The sequence below is a fragment of the Ylistrum balloti genome, unplaced genomic scaffold, assembly GCF_031769215.1.
Source record: "Ylistrum balloti isolate Yb309-2 unplaced genomic scaffold, AGI_CSIRO_Ybal_v1 Utg370038, whole genome shotgun sequence".
Classification (NCBI taxonomy): domain Eukaryota; kingdom Metazoa; phylum Mollusca; class Bivalvia; order Pectinida; family Pectinidae; genus Ylistrum; species Ylistrum balloti.
Window position 1 is genome coordinate 953851 of NW_026782097.1, and position 20044 is coordinate 973894.

General features: G+C 35.0%; 1 protein-coding gene across 2 annotated transcripts in view; it reads right to left on the reverse strand.

Annotated features, from left to right (window-relative positions):
* Positions 1-20044, reverse strand: part of LOC132549017 (zinc finger protein basonuclin-2-like) — a 78486-nt gene that overhangs the window by 43282 nt on the left and 15160 nt on the right. For both annotated transcript variants that reach the window (XM_060212929.1, XM_060212930.1), the window contains one exon: positions 13322-13424. In XM_060212929.1, the coding sequence (XP_060068912.1) occupies positions 13322-13424 (103 nt within the window). The remainder of the gene's footprint in view (positions 1-13321; positions 13425-20044) is intronic.

Below are 20044 nucleotides of genomic sequence, written 5' to 3' on the forward strand. Positions count from 1 at the left end.
AAATTGCATTAAGCAGTTCCTAGAATATTGGTTAGAAAGGAATTCCATCAGTTGAATAATTAATAACGCATCAATTTATAGATATATTACAAATCAAGTTTCATAAAAGTCATTGATATTAACAAAAATCCATAATGGGCACCTTTCTTCATTCATTCTTAACCCTGTAAAAATTGTTATTCAATGATATTTGGTAATGAGAATTCAATATTTGGTAATAGGAATTCAATATTTGGTAATAGGAATTCAATACTTGGTACTAAGAATTCAATATTTGGTTTTAAAAATTCCATTTTAGGTACCGGAATCTATGTAAATGATGTTTGAAATATCCCGAGGCCTATACGTGATATCCGGTGCTAATCTGATAGTTACCTGGTGACTTTCAAACTTGGTCAAAGTCATTGGCACCAGTTTAATCAAGGATAAGAGTAAATTATGTATGAGAATTTCCCTGTGTTAGATCCACAAAGTCCCCAACTCTGATGGCTCTACATACACCACTGATATGTGCCGTCTGCTTGATAAAAAAAAACACAACATGAAATGGAATACAATCAATCTGAAGACTTCTAGCCATTCAAGACAACTGAACTGGAATTATATAACTTTAAGATCATTTTCCGGAAATCATTAACAGTAAGCTAAAAACAGGCATTTGCAGGTTAAAAGTTGTCAGAATTCTCAATCAGTTGTGTTTTTAGTGTTACATAGCACCATTACTGTTGATTTGGACAATATCACATGATGAAGTATAATTTGTCTGCCTACAGGAACACAGGGGTAATTAATCCAAAACACCAATCATATCATCCGCTACCCAATTTACGCCAAGTGATTGAAGACAAGAAAATACGTTAGGCAAAACTGAAGCGGCCTGACACATTCTGCGTTTGTCCATGGTTGAGGTTGACCCCCCATTTGATGAATGGCACGTCATTAGGCTATATTGACAGTCAGAAATCACAGTTCAAATCCTGCCTGTGTGATGGGCAAACAGCGTTGTGACATTACCGAGACAAATGCTCTGGAAAAGCAAGCGATGAATTAAGTCAAGTAGATATTTTATTGAAATCAATCAAATTTTGCCGTGGGGATGATATTTCCCATCTCCATCTCATCAATAAGACCGTAAAGTAACATACAACACACAGAGCGGGATGTGTCTCTGTCACTATTTTGCATAAGTTGATGCCTTAATCATTTGAATGTGCAAGTCGATGAGGGACTGTCTTTTAAATAGCCACTTTCTGTTGCTCTGTTTACCCTTTAAACAGGCTCGTAAAGTCTACTTACATCCTTGTCAACCAAGGCGAGAGATTTTTTTTCTTGTCATTAACGGCTGATTGATGCTGATTATCATTGTTAGTAATACAAATTCATTAGTTTAACTGGTGTTAATCTTTCTCTAATGTGTTCTGGCATGTGGCGTCATCCCGACCAGGTTCCTTAACACTGCCATTATTTCAACACCACAACCATTGTTGAAACGTCCCCAAATATGACAGCATCATTATGATACAACGCCGACCATAAACCACAGTATTATTCAATTCACAGAAGGATTGCCACAAAATACACAGATAACAGAAATGCATGTGAAACTTCTGATGTAGAATTTGTGGTTTAGTGAACATAGGAAATAGGTCAGAGGATATGTGATAATTCTATCATTTAAACAATCATAAGCATTATTTTATACAGAACAGTAGAGGAATCCCTGTAACATTACATTTATGTATGAGTGGCAAGTTTATGTTCTATACTTTGTAGGATTTCAAATTAAATCTAAAACTAATTTATTTGTCACGTAAGTTGTTGCTGTGGGCGTTTGTCTCACGATGGAAATAGCTCCAACCATATGACATCTTGGCTCCACTCTCTACAAGGTCATCATCACTTCTGACAAGGGAAGTACATATACCCTGTCAGAATAAGAAAGCTGAATTTGGTTTAACACTAAAGAAGTCCTTATGAATATCTGTCAAATGTCTAAACATTAAGAAAATACTGACATGTCAACAGAATTATAATCCCAACTGAAATTCAATAAAACAAAGACAAAATCTAAACAAAGATTTACACACAGACCCCTAAAAGTACAATGAATATAAGACAAGGTGTTGTGGAAGGTAAGTGTATTCTGCCTCAATGACAACACCTACCATAGAAATCTTGTTCAATTCTAGTTAGTAATATCATGTTTCCAAATGAGACCTAAGTAAACTTACATTTTTTTCATTTATTTCTTTTCAGTCTTTGACTTTATGATCAAATCTAATCAGTGTTATGTTTTTTCAAAACATTATCAGCATTTGTCCGACCAAAAATTTAAACCATAAAACAAGTAAAAATTATCTTTCTACCAAAAAGTTCACAGGTCCTTTTACCCGAAAACTGCAAAGTTTTCATATTATTTCTGAAGAGTTCCATGACTTCAAAAAAATTAATCATTCGAAATCAAAACACTTAACCTGATAACACTTTAGAATAATTTTTTCAAAATGGTGTTTGTTAATTTGAAAGCAGAATTTAGTGTCACCATTTCACAGCATGGTGATTTATTGGATTTGTGTTGGTGTACTTTTTTGCCTTAAAAAAAGTGCAAATTGTCTAAATGAGGTCCTGTTTCATGCTGGCAGCTCCATGAGTTTGAGAGAAATGTGTGTAGACGCTGATGTCATCCCACACAGTGTAGATTAGAAGATCAAAACAGCCTTGTGTCAAAGGACACTGCTTGTTCCCAGTCAAGTTTATCAGAGATTTGAAAAGTAAAATTAGCTGTGATTAACACAAGTAACAAGGGCAGCATCAACTCTCTTAAAAACACTAGACGACCAATCTAACAGGGCCATCTGGCCCCAGTCTTCATGGGAAAGTGCCAAAAGAGTGAATGTCACTGTTTAAGGTTTCAGCGTCTCTGTGACAACAGGGGCCATGTGACAATCATTGAGGTCTTGAGGACAAGTGATGCATGCAGTCCTTATCAAAGCCATGTGCTGGCCATGGATTTTCTGTGAGAAAAGTGTTTATCACCCTTGGGTTCCTGACAACCCTACAGGGGTGTGATGAAGTACAGTGACTGGCCCCTACCGTTACAAAGATGACCTTGCACCAGTGATCGACTCTCTGACCATGGTCATCAAAGTTAAGATGGCTGCCAGGATAAGACTTTGGTAGATGTGAGAATACATTTGCTAGTATATCTATCACATGTTCTGCAACTCTCTGTGTGAGAATGACCTTCAGTGCTGGGGTTTGACCTTACTTGCTGGCCAGTCGGAAGAGAGATTGATGGCTTTAATGTCTTGTTTGAGGGGTGATTCAGTTGGACCTAACTTATGCTTAGTGTCGTCTGAACACCAAATCAAACAGACCTGGGGCCGAAATGCTTGCTTGTACTGCCACGTAACAACACAAAATTTGACATTATTTATAGCAGGGCTTCAGAAAATCTCCAAACATAATTTGACATATTTTTTTCAAAGTCTTGTGTGACATCATTTGTAATATATGGTTAGGAAACAGGTAAGCGCCACTTTTCACAATGCTACAGGTCAAAGACTGCATCCTGCATCAACAGCCGTCTTGTATAACAAAACTTGATGAAGTTACACCACATCTTTTGAATTCAAGACATTTAAAAATAAAATGAAAATTGAAAAATGGAATAAAAAACCTGCCAAATCTGTAAAAAATATAGAAGACTTAGAGGTACAGTTTTAAAGCTGACGTTGAGTGACAAGTCAATATGTAAAGAAGGTTTTAAGATTTATTATTAAAAATTAAGGAGAAATTATATAAGTATGTCACAGTCAAGGCGAACCCTGAACTTTAACCTACTGATGACCTGTGAATCAACCCCTGCTGAGCATATATTCCTCAGTGTTCTAGTACTTCCTGTTCTCACAGCATGTCATCTGACCTATTTCCCAAGGGTCACTCCTGTCCCCTGTTGCTATGGGTGACAGCAGGGTCCCCTGACTTCCAAGGGTATTCTTACAACCATGTGTCACAGATTTATGTGGGAATCCAGATCCGACAAGAAGATTATGTTCTGCTAATGGTCTGCAGACAGATCTAACTTTCCTAGTTCTCACTTCACTACTTCCCCATTTCTGTATATCCCCTTACGCCTTCTGTTTATTATAGAGCTGTCGCATTTAATTATCACAATAACTGTGCAGCTCCAGCTAAATAGACTTTCTGAATGAAAGGACAGTTATACAGCACCCTGGTAACAGAATTGGCAGGTGGCTTACATATGACCAAGGTACCATGATGTCACTGTCATGTCTGATGGCAGTGCATGTAGAGAAAGGTAAAATTCATTCCGAGGTAACAGTCAAAGAAATGGCTGGATTGGGAGATAGTCATAGCATATCTGGTTCTTAAAAAGTCTCAGAATTCTTTCCATATCTTTCTTCCACAATGTGCTGCAGATTTCAAACAATATCAAAAAAAGATCACAACAAAAAGAGAAAAATTGAAAAAAAAAAAAAAAAAACGATGAATAAAGTTAAGTAATTTAACTAATGTAATGATTTTTGTGCTGGAATGACATATTATAAATGTTGAAAACATTACGTAATGGATAAATGATATGAATACAATTTTTCTAAATGTGACACTTTTCCAAGAAGTAAGTTTGTTAGCCAAGGTATATTAAAGCTAAAAGTTTCCTGATATATTAATGTTATAGAGGCACAAAATAAGGAAGTTAAAATTGATTAAATACATGAAGTACCATCCTATCAAAGGTGCTGAAATAGACATCATAATTTCCTTAAGATATAATCCTCATATGTTTATATTTACCAGTAAACTAAACAATTCTCAAAATGGTCGAGAAATAATTTAGGAGGATCAAGCTGCCAATCTACTCTCAATATCTCCATCATATTGTATATTCGAATATAAAAAACATGTGAAGAATATTTGCATAATCCTTAAATTTACATATACCAATTTGTTAATATTGCCCAATCAGGGCTCTCACTACCCATTTTGGGACTGGGGCCTGGGGCCTGGGGCCTGGGGCCCTTAGAATTGGGAAAAATAATGGTGTTTTCCTTGGAATTGGGAAAACTTCAGGTCTAAATTGGGAAAAAAAAGATATTATTTTGCATTGGGAATTCGGCCCCAAATCTGGCGGATCAAGAGCCCTGCCAATTAACGACTCTATTGATAAATTGTTACTAATGCTTTCATTTTTACATCTACTATATATGCATGTTTACTTCCTGATCCGTTACATTTACGTCAAGGTCAGATCTGATTTCTGTTTTATCTAACACGGTGATAAACTATACCCTATGACCTTTCCAAATGAGAAACAAAGAATGGTCACATGACATTGTATCAAGTGTACAATTCTCTAGGAAGAACAGGAATGATACAGAAAGACTTTGATTGGACAAATTACTGACTGCGAAAATCTATACCATACTAACTCTGGTTGACGTAAACAAGATGCCAAAAACAAATAACTATAATATCTTTCATACAAGATGTTGATTTTTTTTTAAACAACCACAAATTTGATGTCAATACAATCTATCAGACAAAGTTTACAGAATTTATTTTTATTATTCATTTTGTTGTATCTTGTAAAGCAACTAAACTCAATAAACACACGAATATTTCAGTTTGTTCATTGGCATCATTTACAGTGAAATAAAGAAGCGCAGCCAGATAAAACCCACCATAAATCACAATTTTGTGTGCTTCCTTTGAATCTAGGATGAGTTTTTATAGCCAACCCAAACAGATAAAAAGCCATAAGGCTGCACGATCAATGAAGTTAGAAAGATTTGGAGAAAAAAACCTGTCACATATGCTGAATAGTTGTATTTATTGATTACAGGTCAAAATTAGTTGTGACAATCACTGAATTATTAATTTGATTGTGTGTGTGACCCATCAGACCTTTTCTATTGCAGACTACCATCTATTGTCATCTGTTATGACTTCAAAATAAAGAAAAAAAAAAGTGTTAGAAAAGTTTCAAACTAATGACATTTGATTCAATTTGAGAAGAATAGCATTGATATATTTACTAATGAACACCAACTGGTTTGACAATCTTTATCAATTATTAACTTTTCCTTTGATCAATGATAATTTCACCGTCCGCATGGCCTACCAATGACTTAGTAATACTTGGTCACAAATGACTGATATTGGAAGAAATGAATGGGACGATTACTGAATAATTTATCTCTAATTTTGATGTCCCATCTGACCATTTTTTGACTAACCAATAACTGTTCCTCTATTCTGCTGATCTATACACAACAAACAGTCTGCCTAATAATGACTTTTTATACCTTCATGTTATCTTAATGTTGATCTAATAATGGTATATGGTTTTTTATTGACAATTAATGCATTGTCATTCTTTAGTGTTACAGAAAATCATTTGATCATAGTAAATCTATTTTTAACCAAATTATGCTTTGTTAATCAATAACAAAAATATTCATTCTTTAACTATAACTTTAAAAACAGAATTAATAGTATTGTCCATATTTAAAAGCACAGTTACTATTTAAATTATAATTAATTGCTGTTTTTAACAAAATAACTTGAAAAATAAGAAGCTGAGAATAAATCAAATATTTCTTTTTTTAATGTTCTTTTTCAACTATAAACATTAACAATAATACTGATAAACACAGGGACGTTAGATGTCCCTAATTATTAACATCAACTCACAGAAAATGTATCATTATTCAGATAAATTGTTATAATTTTTCTAAGACAATTAATAAGTGAACTAATAATTAAGTATTTTTCTTTACTGAAGTCCTAAAATCAATTTTTGGTACATTTCATGTGCATAAATGCTAATTGATGCATATCAATGAGCAGAATTGATAATCACAAATTTGTTTTAAACTGACAGCTAGTATGCTGTAACATTTAAACTTGATATTTAATTTTTTTTCTTGTAATTCCAAACAAATAACATGTTCTACCTCAATAAATTTTTTTTGAGAGAATTTCTTCAAAAATATTGAACTAATCATTTTTAAAAAGGAAAACAGCCAATAACTGATAGAAAGTTACATGGGCATTGGACAGGTAACAGTAACAAGCTGGAGATGGTTAACTATTTGATTAAGACTATGGCCAGTGGGACTAGAATAAAGGTGTGGATTAATGAACTGCTATCTATGTCCAGTCTCCTACTACAGTTGAATAATACATGTGAGAGTAACGTAACAGGAGACATTTGTATCTCTGTCAACTGTTTGATTGAGTTTGTCACCAAGGCTTGATAAAGGTGGTCTAGCCCATGTCCTAATGGGGATGAAGGGATCGGTGTATCAGTAAGATAGGGACTAACTCTTTAACATGTTTATACAAATTGACATGTTGCAGACACACGATATATAAATTGATTGCCGTCTAATCAATACTACTTTACTGTCCCAAGACAATAGGCCAAAATAGTGACAAATTTTCCTCCATTTTTCACCATCATTAAATGGTGATTAATGGTTTTCTTCCCTAAATACAAACTCATTCATTCCCCTCTCCCTCCTCCAGCTCCTCCTCCTCCTCCTCACTCCCAGACCCTGAGGAGGAACAACCCAATCACCTGTCTATTTTTGAATTGTTAAATTCATTTCTCCATTATGAATCTGCAGCAGGGTTAAATTAGTTTGGGAATTTCACCTGAATCTTTTTGTTCTGCAAAACAATTACTGAACACTAACTAACAATTTTATACTTAATTCAGGGAAATGATTTCTAACATGCCTTGGACTTATTAAGCATTAAGACTAATCTTAAAGTGTGACCTGATTTAAAGCATTTTTTCATCAAGACTGCAGTGACTTTTAAGATAAGATTCTTAAGATGAAATCAGCTGTAATGTGTTCAGGCCTAACTGTAGGTCCCATCATCCTCTAGCTACAGGGTCCCTTAACCTCTAACTGTAGGTCCCATCATCCTCTAGCTACAGGGTCCCTTAACCTCTAACTGTAGGTCCCATCATCCTCTACCTACAGGGTCCCTTAACCTCTAACTGTAGGTCCCATCATCCTCTAGCTACAGGGACCATTATCCTCCAGCTACAGGGTCCCTTAACCTCTAACTGTAGGTCCCATCATCCTCTAGCTACAGGGTCCCTTATCCTCTAACTGTAGGTCCCATCATCCTCTACCTACAGGGACCATTATTCTATATGTAGATCCCACCATCCTCTAGCTACATGGTTCCTTATCCCCTAACTGTAGGTCCCATCACCCTCTAGCTACAGGGACCACTATCCTCTAACTGTAGAGTCTATTATCCTTTAACTGTAGGATCATTATCCTCTAACTGTAGGATCATTATCCTCTAACTGTAGGGTCCCTTATCCTCTAACTGTAGGATCATTATCCTCTAACTGTAGGATCATTATCCTCTAACTGTAGGGTCCCTTATCCTCTAACTGTAGAGTCTATTATCCTCTAACTGTAGGATCATTATCCTCTAACTGTAGGGTCCCTTATCCTCTAACTGTAGAGTCTATTATCCTCTAACTGTAGGATCATTATCCTCTAACTGTAGGGTCCCTTATCCTCTAACTGTAGGATCATTATCCTCTAACTGTAGGATCATTATCCTCTAACTGTAGGGTCCCTTATCCTCTAACTGTAGGATCATTATCCTCTAACTGTAGGGTCCCTTATCCTCTAACTGTAGGATTATTATCCTCTAACTGTAGGATCATTATCCTCTAACTGTAGGGTCCCTTATCCTCTAACTGTAGAGTCTATTATCCTTTAACTGTAGGGTCCCTTATCCTCTAACTGTAGGATCATTATCCTCTAACTGTAGGATCATTATCCTTTAACTATAGGGTCCCTTATCCTCTAACTGTAGAGTCTATTATCCTTTAACTGTAGGGTCCCTTATCCTCTAACTGTAGAGTCTATTATCCTCTAACTATAGGGTCCCTTATCCTCTAACTGTAGAGTCTATTACCCTTTAACTGTAGGGTCCCTTATCCTCTAACTATAGGGTCCCTTATCCTCTAACAGTAGGGCCCATTTTCCTCTTCTTGCTGTTGGACCTATTATCCTCTAAATTATCCTCCAACTGTTTGGACTACCAAAACTATCTTCTTCTGAAGATGTTACAAGGATGTCAGTTAGAAACACTTTACAAAAACCTCCCATTAATTGTATCTACTTGTGATACATGAAAAAAGACTGTGTGACAATTTCTCATAAAGATCAACATTATGATGATTGGACCTGCTTTTCCTGTGCAATTCCGTCAGACAAATGACCAATGATAATGGTGTCACACGTTTTTCATAATTCAACAAGACGCCCCGTTACAACATGATCTGATCAGGCTACGATCCCATGATTAGTTGGTGTATTGATTAGATAAAAGATTTCGTCATTTCTTGTCACAGTGATCCGTATAAGAATGTAGGATTTCTCATCTCTGGGTCTCAATCTTGAGGGTGACTTGCTCATGACAAATGATGCCCTTGGTGGAGATGTTTAGCTCCATATAAGGGACTCAAGATGATAGAAAATAAGTACTGGAATTTGACAGCAAGGTTATAATAGGAGAGATACACAGAGGGCACATTAATTCTTCCTATACTTATTGCTACAATTGTGACCTATCCCTCCAATCATATCTTCACCCTTGTCTGCACTAACCAATCAGATCTGGCCTTTAGCTGCACTTGTACATCCTCCATGATTTAAAATGTTGAATAAGATTTTAATAAAATTGATAGATAAACATAATTTATAACAATGTTATATAAAATTTTGCTGATTAATCAACATGTAAAAGTTTATATAAAAAAACAAAAACATACCTGTTACTGTTTTACCTTTCATCAAGTAGCTGATTCTATTTAATGTGAGGCCAATTAATGTCAATATGTAACATTTATTTATGTTTTTTATCTATTGTTGTATGTAAGAATTACCAAATTCTGTCAATTTAAAACAAAAGTTGAGAATCAGGAAATGTTAATTTATACGTTTAACAACAGAACAGCATATCTGTGGAGTTCTGCATGTGTTTCAAGTTACCGATACCTAATGATTGCTCTTATCAGCTCATCAAGAATATTCACAATCATGGGAAAAATTTAGTAGAGATATCAGTTCCTGACATGGATTTTCATGACGGACATCTTTAGAGAATATTTTACAAAACAGTAGGCAAATTAATCCATTGTGGATGATGTTTTAGACAGGGTGAAGAATATAGGATCATTCCACAATAAAAGCCTTCCGAATGTCTGGTAATTGATTGAAATTATGTGTAAAGGTTGTGGTGCTTCATCAATAGGCAAGTTTCCTCTTGTACAGATATAACAATGGAACCTTCAGCAGGAATCCACGGAAGGAATCGGTTACAGTTTCCTTGAAGACAAATAACCAATTTACATTGCCGCTAATCACAAGGAAAAGCAGAGGATGTATAGAAAATGAAGCAGGATCTATTACAGGAGATTCAGTGCACATGCAGCCCATCATCAAATCATCGAAGGCCTTCATACTATTTAAAATTCAAAACAGGTACTCCTAGATACCAGTCCTTTAAGAAAAATAATTTTTCCAGTCGGATATGGTGCCGAGTGGGAACACAGGACCTGACAGCTAATTGACACAAATGTAAAGATTGCAGTATGCCCATTAGTCAATTAGATATGTGTGCTGGGGATACAGGTGCTGGTCGCGGTACCCCATTACAAACTGTGGTGCCATAGAGATTTGGCACTCACTAGATTCTCGGCACCACCCAACTTGCCAACTCCTGACTGGTTTGGAATTCAACTTCTCTACAAATTTACGTCTCTATAAATTGCTATTGACTTTTATTGTGATAATCAACAATTTCTGTAATATTTAATTTTCCAAGTTTTAATTTGTTGGACAGTCTGATTGGGTGAATTGGGATGGGGTCAACATCTGTGATAAAATCTACTGCTGACTGTTAATATTTAGTAGTGACAAGCAACAAAACATCAAAATCTTTTGCTATATTCTACAAAGAAACTATCTTTTCTAACAAATTACATTTTTCACAAATTTAATTCTATTTATTTCATTATTTCAAAACGACAGATTTCATCCTGATTTTAGAAAATGCCTTGTTAAATTCTTTCTAAAAGTATACGTCAGTATGTTATAACCTTCATAACACAATAACATGTACAGCAAATATTTTCTTCTTCTTGTCTAATCATCAATTAATTACCTCACATGATGTAAATTCATCACACTTTTACAAGGGCTATTTCATCAAATTCATAATTATTGTCATGTGAGAAATGACCAAGATTTTTCATTCTGGTTACTTCATATATGTAAAAAGTAAACAATCTAATAAGTTTAAAAGGGGAAAAAATTAAAAAAAAAAATTATTAGGGAAATTACCAGTTATTTATAAATTGTTGTGAAAAAACCCAAGTGTGAAAAATTATTGGTATGACAAATGTTTTTTACCAGAAATAAAGTTGCAACATTATATCTCAAATGGCTTTTGCTATGTGAAAATCTATAATTAGAAATTGATTCAATTTTTGATTTTGTTACTGATATAACATACATTGCTTGATGAATAAGTACGGATGTTATCACATAAATGTTGAGAATATTACAACTTCAGCTTAAATTCCTACTATAGAAATTTCATCAATTTAAGAAAAATTAAAATCGTTTTCAATTAGAAATAATAAAAGTATTTTTACTGAACTAGTTAACCATTAAGGAGACTGTTGTCAGAAAATGTTATATCACTTTTATTAATGAAATTTGATTAGAAATATTAACATTTGATTGTCTAATAAAGAGTTTAGAATAATGAGCTTATAGACACACTTAAGGTGATATAAATTAACTATATCAATGCTATACCTAATGATTTATTCACAAACCACACAAGGGAATATCAAAGTTAATGCTATCCAATAAACATCTGTGTTTTACCCTACAAGCTCTGTTAGGTTATCACACTCCTACGTAGACATTTTTTCCTAAAAAATGTATTATCAGCTGTAAGTATCAACATGTTATGAAAATTTGTCTTATAACAACTGTTTTGAATCCCAAGTTAAAAATCTTATATAAAATAAACAATTTATGGAGAATATTCCTGCAGAGAAGACAAAAGGCTAAAGAGAACAGCTGGTTGATGCTACATGTGGAGGATTGAGAGGTGAAGAGCACCATAATGAAGTTTATGAATTAGCTCCTCAGTAATATCACTCTATATCATCAGGAGAAAGATTTCTCCTAAAGCAATTGGCGATCAGATTACACAGCACACCATACAAACGCAGAAAGGCAGCAGTGGAGGATCTCAGTCCTACTGTAAAACTCCTGTGGTCTAGGGAGAGTCCCCAAACTGAGGGAATGTCTCAAGGGATCATTAATCTCCCTTTGATATGGGGACACTGAAGCAAGAGTCCTCTGGGGCCAATTCATGTCCAAGTCTGTTTGCTTCTGTAGCTTTGTGAAGGATATAGGAGGGGGATCATGGAGTGGGAGGGGGATTGTGGTGGAGTGGGAAACAGAATGTAACAGTGAAGTGTAGGAAGGCTTTGTTTAACTGACAGGAGCTGATCCCTAATGGGAGGTATTCAAAGTTTATACACACAAGATTATATAGTTTTGGTCCATGGGCTCAGTATTCTGTCAGGAAGAATCACAAGGATTATAACTCTGTAAGGGACTGAAATAAAGGGCCATTCTAATACAGTAAGTACAGTAAGTAGTGTTGTGTTTTCCTCCATCAGTTCTCCAGTTTTACATACACATTAAAAAACACATGTTTTTAAAGACCTAGCAAAGCAGAACTAGAGTCCAATGCAATTAAAAAATCGAGGTTATTCTACCAGAAATGGAAGAGCTGTTAGTGAAGATTATATCTCCAGTTAATAAAGCAATAATAAATTTTGTCAGTGATTTTTAAAATATCAGGGATAAATATAAATTATTTATCATTTAGAATAAGACACATAGTAACAAATACAGATATTCAAAAGAATTAATGATTATCATTAAACGCTTGAGAATTTGGGTAATAAAGTGTAAAAATTTGTTCAATATTTAATAGGATAATGACTTTACAAATTTTGTTCTTTTTTTTATGAAAAAGGAAAAACAGATGTAGTTTGTCAAGATTTATTTAAAAAAATATATATTTTTTTTTTCCCTTGTTTTTTTTGTTTATATAATTGCTAAAGTTAAATGTAAGTCATCAGAAAAGAAGAAAAGAATTGATTATATGTTCATACAAGCTAAAAATGACTAAAAGAAATAAGAAATAAAAAGTTGGCACTTACCATGAGCGACCCAGCCATGCTTGCAGGAATCACATGCTCGTATGTGTACCTTGCCAGGTGAAAAACATTCACAAGGGCAGTTAGGTAGGGTACAGCGTATAGCCTGAAAACACAACCGTGGAATACCAGAGTTAGCAGTGCTGGCAATAAAGTGAAGGACACGATGATATTGGTCACTTTTTGACAGATTAAGTATGGGTGGTTGGACGTTGGTCAGCGACTTTTTGTCCGTCATACTCAACAGGTGAATGGCATAGGTTCCACACCACTAATTAATGATGTGCTTCACTAATTGTAATCTGTAATAACAGTCAATACTATCATTCTTCAGACAGTCCCAATGTGATGATAACTACTTGAATCCCTTGAGGTTGTTGAGCGAATTTTGTCATTGTCACAAGATCAAGTGTCACTTCTGCGATCAGCTGACATTTAAAAGAAAAAAATCTTTGATTTCTGCAAATCACAGTTGATCTGATTATGAAAATAACCCTATAATTTCCTTAATTTCCTTTCCACAATTCTCCAGGAAAAAAAAAGATAAAATAAATTGATGTGTTTCTTCAATATAAAATCAATGCCACATTTTAAAAACTTTAAACTGGGTCTGTGTAACAGATAAGACTTAAACCCGGAGGGGTGTTCAACAATTCACCACTGTCGTAGTCTTAATCCATGATGGAATCAAATTCTAATCCCCAATAAAAGTCAGGCTGATTGTGTTAAAACTTCCTGAAAGTCTGTCGCAGTAAGACATGGACTGTCAGAGCGATCAGCCTCTGGACCGGTCCCAGCTGAGGCAAGGTAACGTTTGTTGTTACTCTTACAGGGAAGTGCACACACAACACACACAAGTTCAGAAAAAAAAATTGGCTTTCATTCATCGGAGCATTATAGGTCCCATATGACTGTAACAGGAGGCTCTGGTACCCCTGGTCGGACACAGGAGCCAGAGAACAGGAGAGAGGTATCAAGGAATGACAGATCGCCTGATGGAGATGAGACTAGAGACGGAGCCTGTTGATTGGCAGTGGGGCTGTGTTGGAAGAGGGACAGTGATTTATCATAGCCCAATACAAGCACAATCAACACACAATGGACTATGCCCACACAACTCCTGCCTGAAGATCTTAAACAGGGCCTGATGGGATTACACTGTCTTTCTCCCATATACGACTTCTGGTTAATGGGTGTCTGATACTAGGATATCTACATAGATATAATATATAACGGGTCATCCACACTGGGGTATCTATATAGTCTATATCATGGGTAATTGAAATTGGGATATATCACAGGTCACTGACAGTTTCTATACAGATCTATATCATGAAACACTGACCCTGGGATATATCTATATAGATCTTTATCATGGGACAAAAAGTCTAGAATATATAGTAGATCTATATCATGCTTATTGACACTGAGATAAATCAATGCATATCATGGATCACTGACACTTGGAAACTTATACAGAAATATATCACATATCACAGATTAATTAAACTTTGATATCTATATAAATCTATATCGCATGTCACTGATGCTTGGATATCTTTATATATCTATAACATGTGACACTGGGATATCTATTTATATCTCTGTTGTGTTCACTAACACTGAGATATCTATAAATATCTCTATCCAGTTCACTAACACTGAGATATCTATAAATATCTCTATCCAGTTCACTAACACTGAGATATCTATAAATATCTCTATCATGTTCACTACCACTGAGATATCTATAAATATCTCTATCATGTTCACTAACACTGAGATATCTATAAATATCTCTATCCAGTTCACTAACACTGAGATATCTATAAATATCTCTATCCAGTTCACTACCACTGAGATATCTATAAATATCTCTATCCAGTTCACTACCACTGAGATATCTATAAATATCTCTATCCAGTTCACTAACACTGAGATATCTATAAATATCTCTATCCAGTTCACTATCACTGAGATATCTATAAATATCTCTATCCAGTTCACTAACACTGAGATATCTATAAATATCTCTATCCAGTTCACTAACACTGATATATCTATAAATATCTCTATCATGTTCACTATCACTGAGCTATCTATAAATATCTCTATCCAGTTCACTAACACTGAGATATCTATAAATATCTCTATCATGTTCACTAACACTGAGATATCTATAAATATCTCTATCCAGTTCACTAACACTGAGATATCTATAAATATCTCTATCCAGTTCACTACCACTGAGATATCTATAAATATCTCTATCCAGTTCACTACCACTGAGATATCTATAAATATCTCTATCCAGTTCACTAACACTGAGATATCTATAAATATCTCTATCCAGTTCACTACCACTGAGATATCTATAAATATCTCTATCCAGTTCACTACCACTGAGATATCTATAAATATCTCTCTCATGTTCACTATCACTGATATATCTGTAAAGTTTTAGTCTTGAGAATGTTACTGCTTTTTCTAATTTCTGATTTTCAAAATTTTTTTTTTTATTTTTTGGGGTGGGGTGGGGGGTTTGGGGGTAATCTATACTATAGAGTTTGGACATGTTATATCCATGTTATATCAATAAGCTCTCTTAAAAATTCTTGTATCTTCCTGGGCTTACTATTCACATTTAAAAAGCTAAACACATGTTTTTGTTTTAAAAAGAATCAGCTGTACCTAAATTCCTTTTTTATTTAAAAACTGCAGGGCTTATTGCCCTGGGGCTAGTGACATGGGGGTTTTGATCGCCCACTAAACCTCTACAACCCTCATATGTGCACATTCACATGAGCATCTGCATCAAAATGTTTTTTTTTTTTATTCTACGGTAGTTTTGACACATACTTCATTTCAAACCTAGCCCTAGCTGTTAGTGGGGGAGATGTTAGTGATAACACCTAGGGCTAGCAAATCTCTTTGTGTCTTGGGAGAAAAACTCAAATAGCATACAAGTCAACATCTGCTTGATAAAGCGTCCCATGCAGAATTCACATCGTTCTTCTAATGCTTTCATTGAGATAAGTTTAAGAATGGAACCAATTTTTACTCATCTCTTTTCTTTTCAATAAAATACAACTTCATCACATATGCAGTAATAAGCAATACTTGTTTTGGTTCACATTTTGTCATAAATTCAATAATCTTATGATGAAATTAGGAAAAAAAATCGTTTTTGAAAACATATGAATTTATGAAGTTGGTTTTATTAAAACATAAACTGAAGTAAGCATACTCACAATTTTCAATTCTTTACATGAAATCCTTGTTGTATGAAGCTAATTCCTATTGATGTTAGTGATCCTAATTACAGTGCTCTCCAGACATTAGCACCCTATATATTAACGCATGCCCACGATCCTACACACAACATATGTATGTTCATATTCATGTATATAGCCAACTAACCAATACAAAACCAAATCAGAGCTGATCTCACACATTCAAACTTCTAACATCAAAATAAAAATATTCCAGCCTTATATATTTGTTTTACTGGGAGCCTTATTGAACTCTATTTCAGAATCGGGGCTAGCTGTAGGATTCTTTAAAAGCTATGGAGTGGATCGAATCTGAAAATATATCTATCTGTAAGAGTTTAAACCAGCCTTTTATCACAGAAGTGAAGCTTAATCAATTGATTAGGTAACTGTTTTCACTACCAAAGCAGTTATCATCATACACCAACATCATTTACAATGTTATAGGTACAGATATAAGGGTAATATACTTCTTGTACCTAATTATTGTGAGGGGGCTACAGCCCCTAGTGGACATCAATTACAGGGGCAAATTACAGGTTTTTCTTCAAGGCAGATTGGAAGTGTCAATATTGACAGTAAGTCCCTGTAGTTAGAGGTTAGGTATTGTGGGGATCATTAACTAATACAATAGGAATCATAAAAAAAGGTGACAACTATATGCTCCCGATGGAAATTTTCTGGTAGCATAAAAAACAATAGAATTGGAATGTTACATGAGATGATGGGGACAGGAAAACAATGAAATTGGGAAGATAATGAATACAATAGGAATGGGAAACAATATGATTAGGAACAATTATTGATACAGTGGGGATGGGGAACAATGTAATTAGGAACAATTATTGATACAATGGGGATGGGGAACAATGTAATTAGGAACAATTATTGATACGGTGGGGATGGGGAACAATGTAATTAGGAACAATTATTAATACCAGGGCTCTCGATCTGCCAGATTTGGGGCCGAATACCCAATGCAAAAAAGTATCTTTTTCCCCCAATTTAGACCCCAAGTTTTCCCAATTCTAAGGAAAACACTGCTATTTTTCCCAATTCTAAGGGCCCCAGGCCCCAGTCCCAAAATAGGGTGTGAGAGCCCTGAATACAGTGGGGATGGGATATAACATAAATGGGATTTATAGTTAATTCAATGGAGACAGGAAAACAATAGGACTGGAAAACTAATTAATACAGAGAACAATACGCGTTCATAAATATAAAGTTTATAGGAAAATTCATTACTAAAACTGTTCATTTCTTTCAGTTCTATAGTAAATCTCAATAATTCTTAAAAGCTTTCATCGTTCAATTAATCAATGATTGTGACTGACAAACCATGATCATGCAATCAAAAATCACAGGAAAACCAATCAATTATTGAATAGATTGATTAATCTGAACAACACTAACGTAACCTGGGGTATTTCATGTGAAAGAACCACTCGTACCCTGTTATTCACTGAACTTATGAGTGTGACACATTGTCCCATTTCCATTTCCCAAAGTACCAGTGTCTGAAATAAATTAAACCACTTCTTGCTACAATACCTTAAAACTTTCTCAGTCCCCACGATTAGCAACTAATTATGTCAACTATCGCCATTGAAAAACCATACACAAAAGTATCTACAGTCCTGACCAGAGCCTCAACAATTAACTTTTCACAAGTATGTCACCCCACCATACACAAAAGTATCTACAGTCCTGACCACAGCCTCAACAGTTAACTTTTCACAAGTTTGTCACCCCACCATACACAAAAGTATCTACAGTCCTGACCAGAGCCTCAACAGTTAACTTTTCACAAGTATGTCACCCCGTCATACACAAAAGTATCTACAGTCCTGACCAGAGCCTCAACAGTTAACTTTTCACAAGTATGTCACCCCCATGTCAAACACGGTCATTTTAGTGAATGTTGTCAAAAGAAAGCATAACAACATCGCTCAGAAATCTAGGACCAAGCTTTTTCATGTCCCTGAGAAGATTACCAGACTGGACCAGATTTTATTACCTCATGACTTTCCAGGTTGTCAACACCTGTGGCATGGATTCTATGTCTCTCTACCTCACTTTTTATAGGATTTGGCCAAACTTTACATGAATATTCATTGCAATTACACAGAAATGATCAAATTTATTGTCATCTTGGGATGCCTGTTGGAAGAGTGTCTGTCCCACACGCGCGAGAAGTACGCCACCAACCTCGATACTAGCTGATGAGCCTACAACTTTCCATTTCCAAACACAACAAACTTTTCATTATGACTCACACAAATTTATTGTTTCTTCAACAAACTGACGTCTCTTCGACAAATTGACAGGTTTTTTTTCCCTGTTTGTTGGTTTTTGGGGTGAAAAAATCAACAGACGCAAATATTTTCTGATAAAAATAAATAGAATTTTAGCAGTTTTGTTTTTAAATGATTAATCTTTATCAGTTTTTTTTTTCTGAAATGAACATGTCAATACCATCATAAGATTAGTTTAAACTGCACACAATTATACATGATCTTTTTCTTTGTGAATTGGAGGTCTGCTGTATCAAGGAATTCTTTACAGAAACATCACCATACATGTTCATTGGACTTAAAAGAACTGCCACTAAATTATTGATAATTAATTGCACAAAATAAGGTTTCTTTCAATTGCATTTCACTACCTTAGAATTGAAATGAACTATGGCTTCTTTGAACATCTTGTATTTTATTGGTTTGCATGTCATGACTTTGAAGATGAGTACACACAGTACAATATGGGACAGTCTATGACACTTACTCAAATTAAAAGTATTTGTCTTTCAAAATTTAAAACAGACTCAATTTAAATTCATAACAAAACATCTTCAATGATAAAATAAATTTTTTTTCAGTCTTCTTTCATAAAGACAGATATATGATACCTGACCTTGGCCTCTATTTTACCACCAATATTGGACATGTTTCCATAGTTACACAGCAGAGCTAGTGAATGAGAGTGGTTGTTTCTGATAGATGTTGAGTTGTCATCTGAAACCTCCCTATCACACAGCTTTTATCACCTGAACTGACCAGTTTTATCACCTGGGCTAATCAGAACTGCCTCTGGATCCAAACTGGCCACCATTTTTATCTTGCCAAATAACTCTTCATGGTGGCTGCATGCCGGGTCTGGTATCAGTGTGTGAAGATCCCCAGGCTGGTGGCACTGCTGGCCCTGCTTATGACCCTCTTGTCTATTTTAGTCAAGGAAGCATGTTCAATCCGATTTACACTAAGTCTGTTTGAATATTTAAAGTCCATTTGGTCAACATGGATATGTAGGGACAAGCATTCTGTTTTCGTCTCGACCAATCAAAATCCAAGGACGTTAAATTCACCTTTTTTGAAGACATGTGACCATTCTTGGAGGATTTCACTCAATTAAAGTCACGTTTTCGTACAATTGAAATCCATGGGCATTTAAAATTCAC